Here is a 22,374-nt window from a genome sequence, read left to right as displayed (position 1 = left end):
TCCTTCCTTTGTCCCACCCCCGACATCAGTCTGAAGAAGGGTCTCGACCCGAAACGTCACCCATTCCTTCTCTCCCGAGATGCTGCCTGACCTGCTGAGTTACTCCAGCATTTTGTGAATAAATCGATTTGTACCAACATCTGCAGTTATTTTCTTATAACACTGGGGTGCAGTACTGGTGGGGACGGGTCTGTGTGTATAACACTGGGGTACAGTACAGGTGGGGACGGGTCTGTGTGTATAACACTGGGGTACAGTACTGGTGGGGACGGGTCTGTGTGTATAACACTGGGGTACAGTACAGGTGGGGACGGGTCTGTGTGTATAACACTGGGGTACAGTACAGGTGGGGACGGGTCTGTCACTGTGACAGCTAAATGAGGCAGCGGGAAGTACTCTCCTCGGACCGTCGATCAGCCAAGATGGAGTGGAGTGGGCAGGGGGCCGGGGGCAGAGAGTGGATCCTGGTCTCCTTCCCGAACCAGTGGAATACTAAGGAGTTGTTGCACAGCAGACAGCAAATCTTTTGGATTAGACTGTTAACCAAAGCTCTGTGCACCCTCTCAGCTGAATGTAAATCCTTTCATAGCACACTGTCTGGTAAACCAATATCATTCTCGACCGAGATCATTGGGAGATAATCCGCTCATTACCCAGGTATATTTCTGGGTGATTTGTTCTGCACAGATCGAGACTGCTCTCTACAAGACAACAAAAACATTCCGCTGTTTGAGAAGAGTTGTGACAGGTTCTGCTGAGGTGCGAGTCTTAACACTACAGATGTTGCTGTTAATCCCAGCCGGAATGCTGATGGAAAGATTACAACAGTGTCTCCCTCATCTGGGCGTCCTCCTGCCGATGCTTGGTGGGTCACTGTGCATGCAGCGCAGCCAAGTAGCCTGGGTCCCGAAGATAGACACAAAATGCTGGAGTAACTCAGCGAGACAGGCTGCATCTCTGGAGAGAATGGGTGACGTTTCGGGTCGAGACCCTTCTTCAGACTGATACCTCCCCTCTGGTGTGGGTAACAGTCAGAGTTAGCCAAGGGAAACTGACTCGACGTTCACCCCAAGATTAATCTGGGGGTTTAACCTCTCCTATCAATTACCTGCTGGCCGTGAGATCGTCCAACCCAAGATTCTTGTGATGCTAATGAAGACCATAAGAGTGCATTATGGTCACATTTGATTAGAGAGTTGTTCAAAGTGCAACTGACTGATCACCATTCCTGAAGTCAACGTAAGACCCTGCCTACTGGGTAATTACTGCCACAACAGTTTCAGGCTTTAGCTCTCTTTCAAACTACAACTCTCTCCCTCGTCTCAAACCACAGGAAATTGCAGACTTATGAATGCAGCCCAGTGCATCACGCAAACCATTGCCCCCACCATCAACTCCATCCAAACTTCACGCTGCCTCGTAAAAGCAGACAACATAATCAAGCACCACTTACGCTCGGTTATTCTCTCTTCTCCCCTCTCCTGTTGGGCAGAAGATACAAAAACCTGAAAGCACATTCAATCAGAGTCTGACAACAGCTTCTTCCCCCACTATTACCAAACTCTTCAGTGCCATCTCGGGCCCTCTTAGCCCCCCGATGATATTGCAATCTCAGTCACCGAGGCCGATGTCAGAACCTTCGGGAGGATGAACCCTCGGAAAGCATCTGGACCTGATGGTGTACCTGATCGCATTCTCAAAACCTGCGCAGATCAACTGGCTGGAGTTTTTGCAGACATCTTCAACTTCCCATTACTGATTTAAAAGGACATCAATAATGCTGGTGCCCAAGAAGAGGAAGGTGATGTGCCTCAATGACTACAGACTGGTGGCACTAACATCCGTGATGAAGAAATGCTGTGAGAGGTTGGTTATGGTGCATATCATCTCCTACCTTAGCAAGAATCTGGACATACTACAATTTGCCGACCACCACAATAGATTAACGGGAAAAGCAATCTCACTGGTTCTCCACTCTGCACTGGATGACTTGGACAATAAAAAACACATACATCACACCAATATTCATTGATTACAGGTCAGCATTCAACACCATCATCCCCTCAAAAACTTGTTAACAACCTCCGGGAGCTGGATCTATGAACATCCTTTTGCAAATTGATCCTCAACAACAGAACACAATCGGTATGAATTGGCAACAACACCTCAGCCTTGGTAACCATCAGCACATGGGCACCTCAAGGCTGCATGCTCAGCTCCCTGCTCTACCCACGCTATGCACATAATTGTGTAGCCAGACAGTTTCATCTTTAAATTCGCCAATGACACCACCGTTGATGGACAAATTACAAGTAATGATGAGTCAGAGTATAGGTGGAAGATCGATCGTCTGATTGAATGGTACCAGTACAACAACCATGCTCTCAATGAGAGGAAGGCCGAGGATTCACAACCCCGTCTTCATCAAAGGATTGGTGGTAGAGAGAGTCAACAACTTCAAGTTCCTGGGTGTGCATATCTAGGAAGATCTGTCCTGGACCCAGAACATTGATGCAATCATAAAAATAGCATCACGACCTGGTCCAGCAACTCGAATGCCCAAGAACAAAGGAGATTACAAAAAGGTGCGAACACTGCCTGGTCTATCACTGGTACTGACCTCCCCACCATCAAAATAATCTATCAGGAGGCCCTGCCCCGAAAAGGCACCCAGCATCGTTAAGGATCCACATGACCCTGGCCATAGTCTCATTTCAATTCTGGCATTACGAAGAAGGTATAGGAGTCTGAACACCAAGACTTCCAGGTTCAGGAACAGCTTCATCACAACACCCATCAGGCTATTGAAACCGACTAAAAACAACTAAACTTCAAACTATGAACCGTCTTTGTTGCACTAGGGTCTTCGGGTTTTTGTTTTGTTTTGCACTATATTGGGTCTTTTTATTCATTGAACTCCTTTTTTTGTTTATTTATTATATTATCTATTGGGTACTGTGTTTACAAATCTGGTGTGCTGCTGCAAGAATTTCATTGTTCAAGGATCTCGACCCGAAGTCTGAAGAAGGGTCTCGACCCGAAACGTCATCCATTCCTTCTTTCCTGAGATGCTGCCTGACCCACTGAGTTACTCCAGCATTTTGTGAATAAATACCTTTCAAAATTCAAGGAGCATTTTGGTACATATTTCAATATTTCGGTACATATGTCAAAATTCTTAACCACTCATACCCAAGGGATGAGTTCTCAATCTTCCTTGTTCAGGCCTTTAAAAAAAAATCAGCACTTAATCTGCAGCAGTAACACTATATTCTGCGTACCTGATATACTCATGTCTGGCATAATCTGGCTGTATACGATGCAAAGCAAAGTTATTCACTGCACACATGAGACTGATGAACCAACCAACTCTGACAGAAACACTGTGTATTTAAATCCAGTCACCTTGCAAAATATTCAAAGGCACACCCAGACAAGTTATCGAACTAACATTGACATTAACTCAAGGACAGATGTCAAAAGCTTAGTCACAAGATGCAATTTGAGGAGTGCCTTGTTGGAGATAGGTGATTGCATTAGAGAAGGGAGAGACTGTAAAATGGAAGAATACAGAGATCTCTGAGTTATTGGAAAGAGATGGTACTATTGATGGATTTGTATATAAAATAAAAAAAGATTCTCCCAGTTCTCTCTCCCCTCCCACCTTGTTCTGCACCATGTAGGATTCCCCAAACTATGCTTGAACCGTGACCTTGCGTTCAGAACCTACAGGAGTCATACAGAAACAGGCCCTTTGGGCCTCTATGTCGATACCATGCCTATCTCTACTAATCTTGATCAATCACATCAGGTAAAGAGCCTTTTCTGCCTTGACGATTCAAGTACTTGTCGAGATGCTTGTGAGAGTCTCTGACTCCATCAACTAGGCAGGCCGTTGCCTTCCAGATTCCAACCAACCTCGATGTGAAAAAAACATCCCCCTCAGGTCCCCTAAATCCACCAACCTATCATCTTGAACTTTTTGTCTTAGACACCCGCAACAGATGCAAAAGTCGGATAACATAGAATTAGTGTGAGCGGATGATCGATGGTTGATGTGGACTCGGTGAGCCAAAGGGCCTGTTTCCATGCTGTACCTATCTTTCAATCTATCGGGTTCCTTAGGTCTGCCACCTGTGGGGAATGTTCAATGAGGGTCACAGGGAAACCAAAAGCAAAGGGAACCGGCTATCCTCTCTGACCGCGGCAAGGGGAAGATCACATCAGGGAAAGAAAGCTCCTAACTTTCTCCCACAGCTCAAGGCAACAGAAACGTCATGGTCACTGAAATTATTCCTGGTCAGTGGTCAATGCTGTGACATCAGATACTCAGAGCTTGTTCATACACAGCAAGATCCCATGGCAGCAAAGTGACAACAGCCAGTGGTCGTAGGATGGACCAACATCAAACCAAATCGACAGAGAGACACACATGCCCGTGAACTGACCAGAACTTTGAGCCAGCTTATACAGGTGAGGCTCCCTCACCACCCCCTCCCACCGCGCGGCGCTCCCTCACCGCCCCTCCCACCGCGCGGCGCTCCCTCACCGCCCCTCCCACAGCGCGGCGCTCCCTCACCGCCCCCTCCCACAGCGCGGCGCTCCCTCACCGCCCCTCCCACAGCGCGGCGCTCCCTCACCGCCCCCTCCCACAGCGCGGCGCTCCCTCACCGGCCCCTCCCACAGCGCGGCGCTCCCTCAACGCCCCCTCCCACAGCGCGGCGGTCCCTCACCGCCTCAGAACTTCAGCCGACGCCAGGTCCCGCCCCCACTCATTACCATAATTTATGCGCCCCCCGCGAGCGGGACTCACCGGCCCAGCAGCAGCAGCGCGAGCGCGCCCGCCGCCAGCGACACCCCGACCAGCGACAGCACCAGCACCATGGTGCCCGGCCACCCGGCCGCCCGCGGGTCAGGGGTCGCACCCCCACCCCGGCCGCCGGACGTGAGGTGGCGCGCAACCACCGGAAACAGGACCAGGGACACAAGGGCGGAGACTAGCCTGGTACACAGGGGCGGGGCTTAGCCCAGGACAGAGGGGACTGATACCACGGGGGCGCAGGTAGCCTGGTATACAAGGGCGGGGCTTAACCTAGGACCGAGGGGACGTACACAGGGGCGCAGGTAGCCCGGTACACAGGGGCTGGGCTTAGCCTTGGACAGAGGAGACTGGTACACAAGGGCGGCGCTTAGCCTGGGAGAGAGGGGACTGGTACACAGGGGCGGAGACTAGCCTGGTACACGGGGGCGGGGCTTGGCCTAGGACAGAGGGGACTGGTACGCGGTGGCGCAGGTAGCCTGGTACACAAGGGCGGGGCTTAACTTAGGACAGCGGGGACTGGTACACAGGGGCGGGGCATGTCCTGGTACACAAGGGTGGGGCATGTCCTGCTACACAAGGGCGGGGCAGTCCAGGTACACAATTGCCGGGGCGGGGCAGTCCAGGTACACAATTGCCGGGGCGGGGCATGTCCTGGTACACAAGGGCGGGGCTGAGACTGTTACAGTGGGCAACCCGACAGCAGCCAGGAGTCAAGAGGGAAATTAAACTGCAAGACTTCCGATGCTCGAAACGTAAGCAAAACACAAAAGTGCGAAGTCCCCTTCTCTTTGATTCACAGCCAGGCACTGGTGGGTTGTCACTGCGAGGCAGTTGTCCACACACCCAGAGTTGGAGAGTTGTACAGCACGGAAACAGGCCCTTCAGCCCACCTTGACCATGCCCCGATCAAGTTGGTTTCAAACTTTGTGAAGCTGCAGCCTTCCAGGTAGGTGGAAAGTGTTCCATCACCTAGCTTGAGCCATGGAGATGGTGTAAAGATAATGTGCCAAATGTTAAGTGCATGGACTAACTCCATCCAGGCATTGGAGTTAGTCCACACACTCAACATTTCAGCCTTGTAGATGCTGGACAGGAGACACTATGAACTCTAGCTGCTAGAATTGTCAGCAAAATACGAGGTGCTGGAAGAATTCAGCATGTCAGGCAGCATCTGTGGAGGGAAGGGATGGGCAAAGTGTCCGGTCAGGACCTTCAGCCCAACAGTATTAAAGGGGAGAAAAGAGAGGTGTGGGGCAGAACAAATCCTGGCCAGTGATAAGTGGATACAGGTGAGGGAGGTTGATTGGCAGATGCATGGACAAAGGCCAGTGAACCAAGAACTTTCAAACTCTTGCTCAATGTCACAAAACCAAGAAACTTATCCCTGTAATTGCGTGGATTTCCTCCCACCTTCCAAACATGTGGGTAGGATAATTGGCTGCTGTTAAATATCTCCTAGCACGGATCATCTGAGATGTTAATGCCCAGGAATATGGAGCTCCTAACTCCCTCCACCACCGACCCACCAACAAAAACTAGTATGTGGTCTCCTGACTTCCCCTTTCCAAAGTCAATGATTGGAGCTACATAAATTCTCAGAGCTGCTGCTGTAATTACTGCCAAAGATAAAGGAGCAACTTATTGACTTCACAAAACATACCCCAGTCAGTAGCTTAAGCATAAATATCACCAAGAATTTATTCTGAACCAACCATGTTGAAGCTGCAGTCAAGAAAGCAAACCAGCACCTCCATTTCCTCAGAAGTCTAAGGGATGCCTACATCGACTCATCTAAACATCTACAGACGTATCATAGAAAGCATCCTATTAGGAAACATCTCAGCTTGGTTTTGAAATAGCTCAGCCCAAGACCGCAAGAAATTGCAGAGTTGTAGATGTAACTACGCTTTACAATGAACGCAGCAAACAATTCTCACCCCAGTCATTCCTCTTTCTCCCCGCTCCCATAGGGCAGAAGATACAAAAGCTTGAAAACTCGTATCACCAGACTCCGGAACAGCTTCTTCCCCTGTTATCAAACTACTGAATGGTCCTCCTATAAGCTAAGGTGCAGTCACGATGCACAACCTAGCTTATTGTGGACCTTGGACTTTTCTTAAATCTATAAAATCTATACATTTTAACTATTATGTGACACACTATATTTTGGACTCTGGTATTTTCTCTTTGCACTACCTGCTGTACTTTGTTTGTACTCGTGTATAGTATGATTGGACTGAATAGCACAAAGCTTTTCCACTGCAACTCAGTACACATGACAATAATAAACAAATATCAATACAATACAATAAACCATAAATCCTTCGGGAAGGTTCTTTATTCCACACCACAGCTGGTTGAGCAGGGGTTATGTTTCGGAGGAGCTGAGTTACACGTGAGTGACTCACAGACGAGCGATTGGCGTGAGCGTCCCCTCACGCCGCTAGGGTCGTCCCAGAGTCAGCAGGCGGATCCCAGTCGAAGTCAGGGAAGAGGTGGGGAGGGTGTGGGGTTGGGGAGGGTCCATCACCCGCCACCTGACTGGGCTCCAGGGGCAGCTGCTGCAGGAGCGCGGGGTCGAAGGACAGGCCATGGAAGAAGCCGTGCTCACTGAATGCATCGAGGCGGCGCAGGCGGCGCTGGGGGTCGGCACACAGCAGCTGGTGGGGAGAACGGGCAGGTGAGGGTGGTGAACATAATCAGACCCCTCCCCTCACCAAAATCCCAGCCACCCCCGTCCCACTTCCCCAACCCCTCTCCCAAAACCCCAACCCCTCCCCCCTCCGTGAACCACCTCCCCACCTCACCCTCTCGACCAACTCCTCCCTATCCCTCCCTGCTCTCCCCAATCCCTCCCCCCCACTCCTGACTTTCTCCCCGACCCCCCACCATCTCACCCAGGTTCTCACCCTCCCTTCTCACCACCCACACATCCCTGCGTTCTCACCCGATCCCATCTGTTTCCCCCAACCCTTCCTCTCTCCGCCCCCAATCCTTCTCTGCTTCTCTCACTCTCACCACCCACCCAATCAGTCTCCCTCTCCCACCCACATGCGAAAGGAGCATGGAGAGTGTATAGTGGGCAGCGGGGAGGGGTACCTCTGCAAGGAGGAAGGCGAAGCTCCGACTGGCAGGGGCCGGCGGGGGGAGGTGGGCTCGCTGCACGCTGGCCAGCATCGCGATATGGTCACCCTGAGGCTCCACCGGAAACTGGGAGGGGGAGTGATGGGGGGTGGGGGGGAGGAAAAAGGAAGGTGCAAGAGAGAGAGGGAGAGGGGTGGGGGGTAAGGGAGAGGTGTGGGAGAGAGAGGGATGTAGTGGGAGAGAAAGAGGGAGGTGGGGGGAAGAGAGGAGGGGAGAGAGAAACACGGAGAGCAGACCCCTCATTAGAAGCAGTAACAGAACCATTTGCCAGCCTGCTTTGCTGCCCCTACCTTCAGTCGGCTGGGAAGGGAGCCTGCTGTTCTTAAACCTTTAGCATTGCAGGTGGGACGGGTCGGGAGAGAGGGAGTCCTGATGGATCGGGATGGAGGGGACCGATTGGGGGAGGGTTTCGATCAGCCAGGGGATTGAGGAAGAGAGGGACTGGATCAATTGGCCTGGATGAGGGAATGGTTCAATAGGGAGGGAGGGGATCAGACGGGGTGGGGGTGTGGACAGGACAGATTCTAGTGCTCCGTTTACCGAGCGCACCCCAGTGAAAGTGAGCGTAGCAGGTCTGGACGTTTGCTGCAGCATTTTCACCAGACCCCTCCCCGGGGGGGGGGGGGGGGGGGGAGATCAATGTGGACATCGGGCAGGTGGGCTGTGAGGGAGGAGAGAACGTGAGAGTGCGGAGTGAAGAAGTGATTCCAAAGGCCAGGCAATCTCTGGGTGGGATGTTCCATAGGATTGGAATGGGGGCAAAGCAAAGGCTGGGGTAACCGGAGCAGAAACAGGAGACAGTCTTCCTCATCTTCCCACCCGCCTTGGGCATTACACCAGATCGCGGGCAGTCTCCTCCCCACCGCCATTACCTTGCCAGCAATCAGAATGTAGAGCAGGACTCCAAGGGACCACCAGTCAGCCGAGTGATTGTAGGGGCTGCCCCTCAACACCTCAGGAGCTGTGAACAGAACCGGGTCAAACATGAGCAGCAGAAGCTCGAGCTCAGAGATGCGGTGATAACATTGCTCCTATCCCCATTGATCCCCACACTCCCAGTCACTGCATCGCTCACCAAAACCCCCACCCTACACTGTTCCTGATCTTCTCTCACGGCACACAGTCCGGCGCAGCATGCCTTGCCCACACCCCCGGCTCACCCATGTAGCCAATGGTCCCACAGATGGTGCGCGTTCTCTCTCCTCGCCACAGTCTGCGGGACAATCCAAAATCCGTCAACATCAGGTGGCCTGAGAGTGGGGGAACGAAAGAGAAATAGTGAGAGCGCAGGAGCGAGAGAGAAAAGAAACAAAAGCACAAAGATAGATGAGAGAGTGAGATAGAGGATGAGAAAGTGAGAGTGAGAACAGGAGGAGAGAGAGCGAGAGAGAGAAAGCGAGAGCGAGAGACAGAAAGTGAGAGAGAGAGAGAGAGAGAGAGAGAGAGAGAGAGAGAGAGAGAGAATGGGAGAGAGAGATGGTACTCAATAATTCACACATGAGGAGAGGAAACACAGATCTTATGTTCAACTTTATTGAGCATGGAGCTGTGTTTTTATATATTTATAATATTCATAGAACACCTCAAGGCAGCAGTCAGGAAAATACATGGGATCTCGGGTTTCGGAAATAGCCAACAAGTACAAAGCAGGAAAGTGTGGTGAAATTTATAAAGCCTGGTTTAACCCAACTACATCTAGATCTGGTCACCTGGTGTCAGAGAGAGAGTGGGGGAGATTTACCTGAATGTTTCTGGGGTGAGGGGTTTCAGCTGCAGGGTCAGGTCTGGGAGGTCAAGTTGTTCTCAAACACAGATGAGGGAGAACTGATAGAGCTCAGAGTCATGGAGCTGTACGGCATAGACAGCTGTACAGCACAGGCCCTTTGGCCCACATTGTCAAAGCTGACCAAGTTGGCATATTGGGCTAGTCTCATTTATCTGCATTTGGCCCACAGCCCTTCCTGTCCAAATATCTGTACAAATGTCTTTTGAAATTGCAATGTATCTGCGTCTACAGCTACCTCTGACTGCAGCAAGGATGGGGGGTGACGAACCGTCGCTAGCTGCAGTCACACATTCCAGGTGCAGACTTCCTTCTGAGTGTTAATGTTGTTTCTGAAATCCCTCTTAAATCTCTCCCTTCTCACCTTAAGCCCATACCTTTTAGTTTTAGAATCCTCAACCCCATTGAAAAAGCTGTGAGCGATAATTGTTTCCATGATTGTCATGATCCTGCACACCTCAATAAGGTCACCTCTCAGCCATCTACCAGCCAAAGAAAAATATATATATTTTAAAAATAAATGTAAAAAGCCTATCCAACCACTCCCTACAATTCAAGCCCGTAGGTCCCACTAAAATCCTGGCGAGTCTCTTCCACATCCTTTCCAACTTAAGGTATACAGATATAAATTAAGAGAGGTTCAGAATGGCACAGTGGCTCAACTGGTAGAACTGCTGCCTCACAGCACCAGAGAGGCCAGGTTCAATCCTGACCTTGGGAGCAGTCAGTGGGGAGTTCTCTTTGTGACCGAGTGGGTTCCCCCAGGTGTCCCGGATTCCTTCCACATCCTCTGCGGAAGTTGCCCCTAATGTCGAGGGAATGGATGAGAAAGCGGGGAACGAGTGTGAATGAGTGATCAATGGTCAGTGTGGAGTCAGTGATCAATGGTCAGTGTGGAGTCAGTGATCAATGGTCAGTGTGGAGTCAGTGATCAATGGTCAGTGTGGAGTCAGTGATCAATGGTCAGTGTGGAGTCAGTGATCAATGGTCAGTGTGGAGTCAGTGGGCCAAAGGGGCTGTTGCCACGCTGTATCTCAAAAGTTAGAGTCATGGAGTGATACAATGTGGAAAAAGCCCTTCGGCCCAACTCGCCCACACCGGCCAATAATGTCCCAGCTAGAATAGTTCCGCTTGCCTGCGCTTGGTCCATATCCCTCCAAACCTGTCCTATCCATGTACCTGTCTAACTGTTTCTTAAATGATGGGATAGTCCCAGCCTCAACTACCTCCTCTGGCAGCTTGTTCCATACACCCACCACCCTTTATGTGAAAAAGTTACCGCTCGGATTCCTATTAAATCTTTTCCCTTTCACCTTGAACCTATGTCCTCTATTCCCCTACTCTGGGCAAAAGACTGTGCATCTACACGATCTATTCCTCTCATGATTTTGTACACCTCTATAAGATCTCCCCTCATCCTCCTGCGCTTCCTGGAATAGAGACCCAGCCTACTCAACCTCTCCCTATAGCTCACACCCTCTAGTCCTGAAATCTATTCTGAACCCTTTCAAGCTTGACAATATCTTTCCATTAGTTGAAGTTACAAGGACTGGGGCACGGATTGGTTTTAGGATGGAGATAGGGGATGGGAGAACATTCTTACAGTGAGGGATAATGCCAGGAACTCTGGGCCCAGGCCGTGAGTGGAGGCAGAGATGGACTGTGGTGTCGGGAGGAATTTAAATAAATGCCGGAGGGGAGTGAAATGGCAGGACTACAATGAGACCCAAGGTCGACCAGCAGAGAGCTGGCATGCTGAATGGGCTGAACAGCAGCCCCCTCACCCCACGGTATTCAGCAAGTCAAGCTTATTATTGTCCAGAGTCACATTCATTCTTACCTCGCTCATTCAGAAGAACATTCTCCATCTGAAATGGTTAAAGGTGAAAGTTTAAGGCGCTTCACCACAGACGCTTACCTTCACCTCTCTGACCACAGCAACGGACCATCGCTGGCTGCTGTAACTCGGCAGAACCTCAACACTGCTGTCACAGCCTCCCCCTCCCCCCCTCTACAAACACTCACCACCATGTGGTCTCCTCTCGTGATGCATGAGCTCAGATGACAGTAGCGACCCAGCCGGTCTCACCAGCTCTTCTGCATTTCCATATCTTATTCCCAGCTTCGAGTACGGTGAGGTCTGCCATAGTCATACAGCTCAGGAACAGGCCCTTTGGCCCAACTAGCCCATGCCAACCAAGGTGCTGCATCTAAACTAGCCCAATCCATATACATGTCCAAATGTCTTTTAAATGTCTTTATACTTGCCTCAACTAGGTCTTCTGATAACTCATTCCATATCCCCAACACCTCGGAGATACTTTCGCCTCTCACCTTAAACTTATGTCCTCTGGTAGTTGATTCCCCTCCCCTAGGAATAAAACTCCCAGTGCGGCGCTCCCTCACCACCCCTCCCACAGTGCAGCGCTCCCTCACTGCCCCTCCCACGGTGCAGCGCTCCCTCACCACCCCTCCCACGGTGCAGCGCTCCCTCACTGCCCCTCCCACAGCGCGGCGCTCCCTCGCCGCCCCTCCCACGGTGCAGTGCTCCCTCACCGTGCCCCCCACAGCGCAGCGCTCCCCTCAGAACAATGCTCCCTCACCGCTCCTCATGCAGTGCAACAGGATATGCCAAAAGGGCACGGGTAGCCTCTCCCTACCTTCACGTCCCGGTGAATAACTCCAAAATCATGAAGGAAACCTGAGGAGACAAAAAAGTAAAATTTGTTGCCATTTCCCAAATCTGCAAAATGATCCCACCACATCATCCCATCCCCACCCCTTTCCACTTTCTTTAGAGTACTCCCTCTGAACAGCACTTCACTCCCTCTCTGCCCCCTTCCACAGTAGAGCTCTCTCACCGCCCCTCCCACAATGCTGCGCTCCCTCACAGCTCCTCCCACAGTGAGGCGCTCCCTCACTTCTCCCACAGCGCGGCTCTCTCACAGCGCGGCGCTCCCTCACCGCCCCTCCCACAGCACGGCACTCCCTCAACACTCCTCCCAGTCCCAACCCCCTCCCCCCCCCCCCATCTTCCCAAACACTCACCAATGGCAGAGCCCAGCTCAGCTGCGAACACCCGCGCTCTGCCCTCGGCCAGCGGCTTCTGGGCGGCCCAGAATCTACCAAGATCCCCAGCCTGGTGGTAGTCACACTCTGCAGGGAGAACCAGAGCAGTCAGGTCGTCATTCAGTCCGCTAGCCACCGTGAGGTGGGACATTTCAGAAGGGCTCAGAGACTCCCAGCTCAACCAAAATCAGCAGAGTCAGGCTTGAAACCATCCCGATACCAGGAGCAAACCAGATTAAGTCAGTCATGGAGTTACACAACATGGAATCAGACCATTCGGCCCAACTTGTCCTTGCCAAACAAGATGTTGATATAAGCTAGTTCCATCTACCCACCCCAGGTCCACATCCCTCTAAACCTATCCCATCATGTGCCTAATTTAGCTGTGCTGTGCAAACGTGACAATAAAGAACCATTGACTATCCAAATGCCTTTTAATCGTAATTGTGTCCACCTCAACCACTTCCTCTTTGAGTAAGGTCACCCCTCATTCTTCTAAACTCCAAGAAATACTGGCTGAAAATGTCTCATCTCTTGGCAGGCCTACCTTCTCCATGCCTACCCCAGGAATTCCCCTGGGGAATCTCCAATGGATTGTCTCCGTTGCTCCCAAGGTAAGGAGGCCAATACTACGCACAGTATTCTCGGTGAGGCCTCAGCAACATCCTGTGCAATTGGAACAAAACCTCCCCCATTCTTCAACTCCAACTCCTTCACAATAGAGGCCACACTGCTGTTTGCCTTCATAACTAGCTGCATGCGAGCTTTTCGGGATTCATACACTAGAACACCTCAATTCCTCTGTACTTTACTCAGTCAGTCTCTCCAGTTAGATAATAATCAATCTCCGATCCCAAATCACCGGTGTGGATAAGTTAAGCCGAAGGCCCTGTATGACTTTATCAAACAGCCGACTCCTACATACATTGACCTTTCAGGCTTTTCATCTCCTTCACTCTCTCTTTTAACCATGTCTGTTCCCAGCTTATCTCAAATTTACACAACAAAAGTATCACAAAATGCTGGAGTAACTCAGCAGGTCAGGCAGCATCTCTCCAGAGATGCTGCCTGACCTGCTGAGTTACTCCAGCATTTTGTGATACCTTCGATTTGTACCAGCATCTGCAGTTATTTTCCTACACACCCTATCAAACTTACACAAGAGCCTGTTCAACTCCTTAACGTCATGCTGCCTCAAGAAACAATCTAATTAACAGGGCTCACCATTCTCTCACCCCTCTAGCCGTGAAGATTAATTCAGCTCACAGTTGGAAGTTCACGGTTTAACCTGTTCCCAGTAAAGGTACCAACACAGCAACACACCAGGCTTTTTCCAGTCTCAACATGCATCTCAAGTCCCTCTCCTACTTATTGTGAATCTCCCTGCACCCAGGGTAATAAAGGTCAGAGCACTCTTTGTTCTCTTTGCTGACTCGGTTGCTCTCCTTGTTGGTTGAGAGTAATCTCACGTAATCCACAAAGGCACCTGAACAATCTGGCGTGCTTCGGTAATGGGAAGGGCTGGAGTGACGGGAAGAGATGCTACTCTAAAGGCCAGTAACTAAGACACACACACTGCACCATAAAAGCCCGGCCGGTGCCGGGATCTCAGCGGCACGCCGGTGAACTCACTAATGAAGAGCAGCCGTGAAGTCTGCCAACATTCCCGAATTCCCTGCACGAAGGGATGGAGGACCTGCTTCTGGGAAGGAGAACGAGAAGAAAGAAAAAAGCGTTTCTGCAAACTGCTCCCAAGGTGCGGGCAGCAGAGGGAAGGAAGGAGAGTCGTGGAACAAAACACTGGGCTGAAGCAACAGCAGGATCAACAGTGGGGAGAGAGGGGGTGGTGCAAATTGTAACAGGGTTACACTGTTACAGTGCTCCTCCCCAGCTAATCTACATCTCACCTCCTGCTCATCTTGGCTCCATGTCGTAGAACTCTAATCCAACAGAATTCGTCCCCAGACCATTCACAGCTCCAGATTCCCACTCTCCCTGACCCATGAAAAATTGCTTCTCTTTGTTTTACCTCAAAAACAAAAACTCACCAGAACAAATAGCTTCCCACTATTGTCTTCTTTTATCAGAGAACACCCAACTAAGGGGAGATTTGACCTACTGAGCCTGGGTAGGGTTTTTAGCAGAGGTGTTCAACTGGTCCCACTGACACCTACATCAGGATAGGAACATTGAACATAAAACAGTGCACCACAGAAACAGGCCCTTTGCCCCACAGTATCTGCGCAGAACATGATGCCAAGTTAAACTAATCTCCTCTGGTTGGTGCATGATCCATATCCCTCCATATCCATGTTGCTGAACAGCCTCTCGTTATAGCTAAAACCCACTAATCCAAGCAGCACTCTGGCAAACCGCACCCTCTCCGAAACCTCCACAAACTTCTTTTAATGAGGAGACCAGAACTGCAGACAATGCAGCCAAACCAAATCCCTATCAAGTTGCAACCTGACTCGCTGACTCTTATACTCAGTATCCTGTATACCAAATGCCTTGTTTACCACTCTACCTACGTGTGTTTGCCACTTTCAGGGAAGTGTGCCGTTTTTTGACTTGAGGTGGAAAGATATTAAACAGGCTTCTGATTTGCCGCAGGGAAAGCGTGACATCATGAGGTCAGCGGCCGGCCGGACGGATGGATGGATAGACAGATGGATCGATTCCAACTGGACCGGGTGGCCCTGCCGACTTCACAATTTCATAAGTTCTCGGAACAGAATTTGGCCATTCGGCCCATCTTGCCTCCTCCGCCATTTAATCATGGTTGATCTATATTTTCCTCTCAACCCCATTCTCTTGCCTTCACCCCATGAACCCTAACACCCTTACCAATCAAGAATCTGTCAATCTCCGCCTTAAAAATATCCATTGACTTGGCCACCGCAGCCGTCTGTGGCACTGAACTGCTCCGTCATGGGGCAAAGCTGGAAGCTCCACATAGGAGCCTCTCGCCCACTAGCTCACCACAGCAACAAGATGGGCTTTTCACCAATATTGGCTAGGTCCGAGGTCCCTGCCTCAGGCTCCGAGCAGGCAGAAACATTTTGCTTCAAGCAATGATATCAAAATTAAGAGGGCAACTTTGAAAAACAACTCCATAGCAGAGTAGCAAAATAGAATAGCAGCCAATGGCGTTATTACCAGCAAGCTTTCTAAAGCAACCTTGCTTAGAAACAGGATTTAGAGTGATGAGGATAGATGCAAATGAGATGAAGGAAGGATTTTGACTGAATGTCACGGTCAAGGACAAATGATCCAGGAAAAACCGAGCGCGGGTTTATAAAGGGAAATCTTTGTCCCTCCCAGAGAGAATCGGAGTGTTGTGTTTATTATTTTTAGAAGACACATACAGCCAGAGTAACTCAGCGGGTCAGGCAGCACCTCTGGACAACATGAATTAAAGACCTTTTGGATCGGGAACCTTGTTCAGGCTGTTTATTCGCTTTTCTTCACACATAAATTCCCTGATAGCAAATTTTATCCCCCATCTCAATTTTTTGGATAGTGATCTGTGGATTCTATGCTTGCAAATTCCTTTACCCGAATGGCCCTAACGCTAGAAGGCGAATGGAACGTTTTTTTTTTTACAAAGGGTATGCAGTATGAAAGTATTAGGCTGTGATGAAGTTTATGGAACTCAGACGAGACTGCACCCGGATTGTTGCATACAGTTTTGATCTGGGATGTGGCTGCATTGGAGACTGTGCAGAGAAGGTTTCACATGGATGGTTCAAGGGATCGACATGGGCAGAAAGGTTAACAGATGAACAAATTAAATGGCATATTATTTTGAGGAGGAGTTCGAGGGTGGGTGCCCAGAGTGTTCATCAGGGAAACTGTCATCAACCAGGGGGCAGAGATAGCCCAGGAACAGGCCCTTTGGCCCACAATGTCTGTACCAAACATGATTCCAAGATTGGGTAGAAACAAAGAACTGCATGTGCTGGCTTACAAAAAAAGACCACAAGATGCTGGAGTGGCTCGGTAGGTCAGGCAGCACCTCTGGAGAATATGGATAGGTGACGTTTTGGTTCATGACACTCTTCAGACTGATCGTGGGGAGGGAGGGAATGAGGAGGATGCTGAAAGAGAGAGGGGACCGGACAACGCCTAACATGTAATAGGTTGATGCAGGTGATGGGTTGAAGGCTAGAGGGAGGAATGTAGGTGGAAGGGGAGAGGAAGGGGAGAAATAGGTGCAAGTCCAGATGGGAGGAGGTTGTTTGTGGCTACCTAAAATTGGAGAACTCAACGTTCATACTGTTGGGTTGTAAGCTACCCGAGCGGAATATTAGGTGTTGTTCTTCCAGTTTCCATGTGTCCTGATTCTAGCAAAGGAGGGGAGGCTCAGGACAGAAAGGTAAGCATGGGATTGGGAAGGGCAGTTAAAATGGTTAGCAACCAGGAGATCCAGTAGGCCAAGTTCATCTCCTCTGCCTCTCTATCCTTCCATACGCTGCATCTCCTTGTGAACCATCCAGTTTATGATGAGAAGGTGAGCAAGAATGGTATCCCTCAGAGGTGAATCTTGGGGATTTTCCAGCAGTGACTTGTGGAGATGAGGGTTCATTCAAAGTGATTAACAGACATTTGAAATACAGGGGTGCCTAGGGGGGTGGAGAGAGAAAAGCCGCACAAGTTTAGTTTCGTTTATTTAAAAGATGCAGCCTAGAAACAGGCCCTTCGGCCCTCAGAGTTCATGTCGATCATCGATCACCCTTTCACGCTAGTTCTATACTATCTCGCTTTTGCCCACACATCAGGGACAATTTACCTACAAACCTGCACATCATTGGGAGGTCGAAGAAACCGAAGGACCCGGAGAAATCCCACATGGTCACAGGGTGAACGTGCAAACTTCACACACAGTGCACGAAGGTCAGGATTGAACCTAGGTCTCTGGTGCTGTGAGACAGCAGCCCTACCTACTGCACCTCTGTGTTGCCTATTATAAAGCTGAGATTAGATCAACCAGAAGTCGGATCCAGATGCTGCTTGGTTTGCTGAAAATCCTGTTTCTTATTAGAGGGTTGAGATACAAAAGTTCACGATAAATCACATGCAATCTGCGTTTAATGGCATGGGTAGGTTGGATTGGGGGTGGGGGGGAGGCAGAGGGGTGGCAGACAGACAGCGCAAGGAACTGATAGGTAGATCCAGTTGCACGCGGACTCAGTTACCTGAATGACAACTCCATCCTTGCATTGCTGCAGGACGCCCTGTCGCACAACCTCCGCCTTCAGTAGCACCTTGGAAGAAGCATTGGACACAGTCAGAGTATGTCTAACACACACTATCCTGGGAATGCTCAGCTTACACTTATACATTTGCTCCCTATGCATTTACGTACTTTCACTACGTAAATCTTCTCCTCACTCCTTTGACGGACTTTCAGAACTGGTCCCAAGGAGCCTCTTGCAATGAACTCAATATCCTAAAAGGGAAAAACAAACAGAGCATTCTGTGAGCAGGGGTCATTTGAGCAGTGGTGTTTGGATACAGTAACAACTCAGGTGGCTAAGACTCTGGACCCAGTAACTAATCATCAAATAATGGTGCTTCTTCATCTCATGCTTGGCTCTACTCGGAATTCAATAAACACGTCATGTGACCAGCTATTTTCAAAAGAGCAGCAAGCAGCCAGATGCTGGAAATCCAAAATAAAAACAGAGGAAGCTCAATCTATTTTTGTGCAGTACCTTGATATTCCTGCTCAGCATTTCAACTAAGGAACAGGCCATTCAGCCCCTTCACCCAATGTTAATCTCACCCCTCCCATCTCCACATTTTAATTTTAGAGATACAGCTCCTCAAGTCCGCGCTGACCAATGATCACCCATACACAATGTTATCCCAGTTTTGCATCCTACACACCAGGGGTAATTTATGGAAGCCAAATAAACTCCAGACCTGCATGTCTTTGGAATGTGGGAGGAAACCGGAGAAAACCCATGCAGTCACAGGGAGAACATGCAACCTCCACTCAGACAGCATCTATAGTTGGGATCAAACCTGGGACTCTGGCGCTGTAATGCAGCAACTCTACCGCTGCATCACAATTCCACCTTACATATTTCTATTCCTCTTTCATAGAATAGTACTGCATGGGAATAGATCCTTTGAGCCCACAGTGTCTGTGCCAAATGTGATGCCAAGTTAAACGAACTGCCTATATGTGTTCCATGTCTCCCCATTCCCTGCACATCCATATGTCTTTCTAAACAGACACATAAAATATTTTATCACACTGCTGCTTATGAAGTATATTAAATTTTTAAATGGCTGCAGATTACAACACTGAACGGGCTTCAAATGTTAAATGTTCGAATGTTAACAACTTCCTTGGGTTCTGAATTGTTGCAAGATCTTTCTGTACCTAGTTTAAAAGTATTTTTCACCTCAATATGCCATCAACAAGAGATTATTTGAAAATTAAGCATCAAACAATGGGCAAGGGAAGATAATTTCCGCGTTGAACATTTGAAACTGTAGGGAACTGATCACGTGAAGCATTGAGAGCTACCCTGTCCATATAGACAGGCAGAAGACAAGGAAATCAAGTCACATTTCAAATACTTGTTTGATTTAAAGGTAAGGGCATGGAAATGCCAACCACCGATCACCCGTTCACACTTGTTCTGTGTTATCCCACTTTCGCAATCACTCCCTACATACTAAGGGGAATTTTAAAGAAGCCAATTAATCTGCAAACACATGCACATCTTTGGGATGTGGGAGGAAACCGGAACACCCAAAGAAACTCACCCGATCATAGGGAGAATGTGCAAACTTCACAGAGACAGCACCTGAGGTTGACGCTTTCGGTTGAGATTCTCATTCTGATTGACGGAGAAGACTCATAATTTGAAGGGCAAGTTTTTCACATAGACGGTAGTGGGCATACAGAACAAACCGCCAGAGGAAACAGCAGAGACAAGTAAAATTATAATGTTCAAAAGACACCTGGACAGGTACATGGAAAGGTTTACAGGGACATGGGCCAAGTGTAGATAAATGGGACCAGCTTCAATGGGCACCTTGGTCACCATGGATGAGTTGGGGGAAATGGACTGTTTTTGGGCTAATTGACCCTCCATAATCTATAAATCTCCACCCAATACCTTAAACCATGCCCCCTGTTTTGGCATCACTTTCCAATCTGGCACCTCCCCCATAGCTAGAGAAGATAAGGAGGACACAGCGGCCCTCCCACTATCTCCAAAATCCACCCCTCCTCAACTTCTCTCAACTTCTCTCAACAACCTTGGATATAAACTCTCTGTCCAGTGCAAATTATCCTAACCACCAGCACAGCCACTTAACCAGCACAGTGGTGCAGTTCGTAGAGTCGCTGCCTCACAACGAACGAAACCCAGGCTCGGTCCAGTCCTCAGGTGCTGTCTGTGTGGAATTTGCACATTCACCCTGTAACCATGTGGGTTTCCTCTGGTTTCCTCCCTGATCCCAAAGGCTTGTGGTTTGTAAGTTAATTGGTCTCTGTAAATGTCGCTAAGTGTGCAAGGACTGCATGAGAAAGTGGCATAACATAGAACAAATGTGAAAAAATGACAAAGTACTGGAGTAACTCAGTGGGTGACGATTTGGATCAGAAGGGTCCTGACCCAAAACTTCAACAATCCATGTTCTTCACAGATGCTGTCTGACCCGCTGAGTTACTCCAGCACTGTGTTTCTTTTTTTGTCAACCAGCATCTGCATTTTCTTGTTTCCACATAGAACTAATGAGAACGGGCAATCGATGGTCAGTGTGGGCTCAGTGAGCCAAATGGCTTGTTTCCATGCTGGATCTTTCAAACGATTTAAATAATCTATCACATTTGTTTTTTTGACAGAGGGATTAACAGCATTTATCTAATGACATTTCAATTCTATAAGAGTAAATGGAAGCTGAGCTTGGATCACCAGAGGTACCTGGAATTCCTGATCAATATGCTGTGATTTGTAAGGAAAAACTGGGAAGAAGAGAGAGATGAAGCGAGGAAAGGGCCAGCCTGTGCTTGCATGGTTGAGAGACTCAGCTCGCGTCCCAACTGGCAGTAGTTGTTCTTGTTCGTACTTTCCAGCGGTCCGGAAAGATCCCGAACACCAGCTCGAGAGGGAGACTCCCACTTTGGACAAAGCGCCTTTCCATTTCGAGGTGAGCACCAACTTACTGGAGGGTTCACCGCCCTGGGTCAGGGAACAAGAGAGAAAGAGGTAAAAGGGCAGGGAACAAAGTACAACCCTTGACTGGTAAATCAAATCCACCAGCAGATGAGAACACTCCCTCCTGAGCAAATGTTTGTTGGTTTAATAAGAGCCATAGTTGGATGTGGGAGCAGATCGGGGGGGGGGGGGGGGGGGTGGGTCAGGTTAGTTGCTGGGGGGTGGTGGGGAAGAGTTGTGGAGATCGTGGAGGAAGGGGGAATGCAAGGCACCAAGGTCTGTGACAGGTTGGGAGAGTGCTCAATGTGGAGGTGAAATGGGTTGGTGAGGGGGCAGAGGTGGGAGTTGAGGGGGAAGAAGTGGGAGTTGAGGGGGAAGAGGTGGGGGTGAGGGGGAAGAGGTGGGGGTGAGGGGCAGTGGGGATGGAGAGAGGGGCAGAGGGGGGTGGAGAGAGGGGCAGTGGGGATGGAGAGAGGGGCAGAGGGGGGTGGAGAGAGGGGCAGAGGGGGGTGGAGAGAGGGACAGAGGGGATGGAGAGCAGAGGTCTGCGTGCTTCCATCTCCCCGATCTTCCCGTCCATCTTTCTCCCCCCATTGTGAGCCGGGCTTCGGGCCCCGTCACCTACCAGGGCCACGCTCCGCCCGTTGCCCATGGCAGCGACTCGGGCCGCCGACTCTCACATCTCCCAGCGATGTCCTCCCGCGGCCCGCCGGGATACTGGAGGACTGGACCGGCACTGCCCTCCCGCGGCCCGCCGGGATACTGGAGGACTGGACCGGCACTGCCCTCCCGCGGCCCGCCGGGATACTGGAGGACTAGACCGGCACTGCCCTCCCGCGGCACGCCGGGATACTGGAGGACTGGACCGGCACTGCCCTCCCGCGGCACGCCGGGATACTTGAGGAGCACCTGCCACATTTTTGGGTGTTAATTCCAAACACAAAAAAGACGCTGGAAATCCTCAGGCACTCTGTGGGATGAAAAGCCAAAGTGAACACCAATCCTGCAAACAGTCCCTATGACTCCATCCCGCAATGACCTTCTGCATGTTTGTTCTTGCAGTTCCAATGAAAGACAAATGCAATCTGGAAGTATCTAAAAGGATTTTGGATAGGCACATTGATAAGCAGGGAATGGAGGGATATGGATGTGTAGGAAGGAACTGCGGATGCTGGTTTACACCGAAGATAGACATAAAATGCTGGAGTAACTCAGAGCGACTGGCAGTATCTCTGGTGAGAAAAAATGGGTGATTTTGAGTGGAGACCCTTCTTCAGACCTCGTCCCGAAACGTCACCCATTCCTTCTCCCCAGAGATGCTGCCAGTCCACTGAGTTACTCCGGCATTTTGTGTCTATCTTCGGTGGGATATG

General features: G+C 49.9%; 2 protein-coding genes across 4 annotated transcripts in view; both read right to left on the bottom strand.

Moving 5' to 3' along the window:
* LOC144606223 (bridge-like lipid transfer protein family member 2) overlaps window positions 1–4,928 on the bottom strand; it is a 65,772-nt gene extending 60,844 nt beyond the window's left edge. For both annotated transcript variants that reach the window (XM_078422114.1, XM_078422115.1), the window contains exon 1: window positions 4,814–4,928. In XM_078422114.1, coding sequence (XP_078278240.1) covers window positions 4,814–4,884 — 71 coding nt within the window. In that variant the 5' untranslated portion in view covers window positions 4,885–4,928. The remainder of the gene's footprint in view (window positions 1–4,813) is intronic.
* Window positions 4,929–7,139: 2,211 nt separating this feature from the next.
* Window positions 7,140–21,764, bottom strand: LOC144606225 (ribosomal protein S6 kinase-related protein-like). 2 transcript variants are annotated; one of them, XM_078422121.1, is made up of 12 exons: window positions 21,627–21,764; window positions 20,768–21,025; window positions 18,187–18,270; window positions 18,017–18,085; window positions 14,451–14,520; window positions 12,798–12,905; window positions 12,410–12,450; window positions 11,590–11,617; window positions 9,127–9,216; window positions 8,839–8,927; window positions 7,922–8,032; window positions 7,140–7,482 (listed from the first exon to the last, which is right to left on the bottom strand). In XM_078422121.1, the coding sequence occupies exons 1-12, from the start codon at window positions 21,651–21,653 to the stop codon at window positions 7,258–7,260; spliced, it is 1,200 nt and encodes a 399-aa protein (XP_078278247.1). In that variant the 5' UTR covers window positions 21,654–21,764; the 3' UTR covers window positions 7,140–7,257. The 2 variants fall into 2 exon arrangements, with proteins under 2 accessions (XP_078278247.1, XP_078278248.1); XM_078422122.1 differs by lacking the exon at window positions 7,922–8,032.
* Window positions 21,765–22,374: the final 610 nt, after the last annotated feature.

Source organism: Rhinoraja longicauda, chromosome 26 (genome assembly GCF_053455715.1).
Source record: "Rhinoraja longicauda isolate Sanriku21f chromosome 26, sRhiLon1.1, whole genome shotgun sequence".
NCBI classification, from domain to species: domain Eukaryota; kingdom Metazoa; phylum Chordata; class Chondrichthyes; order Rajiformes; family Arhynchobatidae; genus Rhinoraja; species Rhinoraja longicauda.
This window is presented reverse-complemented; position numbering and strand designations above follow the sequence as displayed.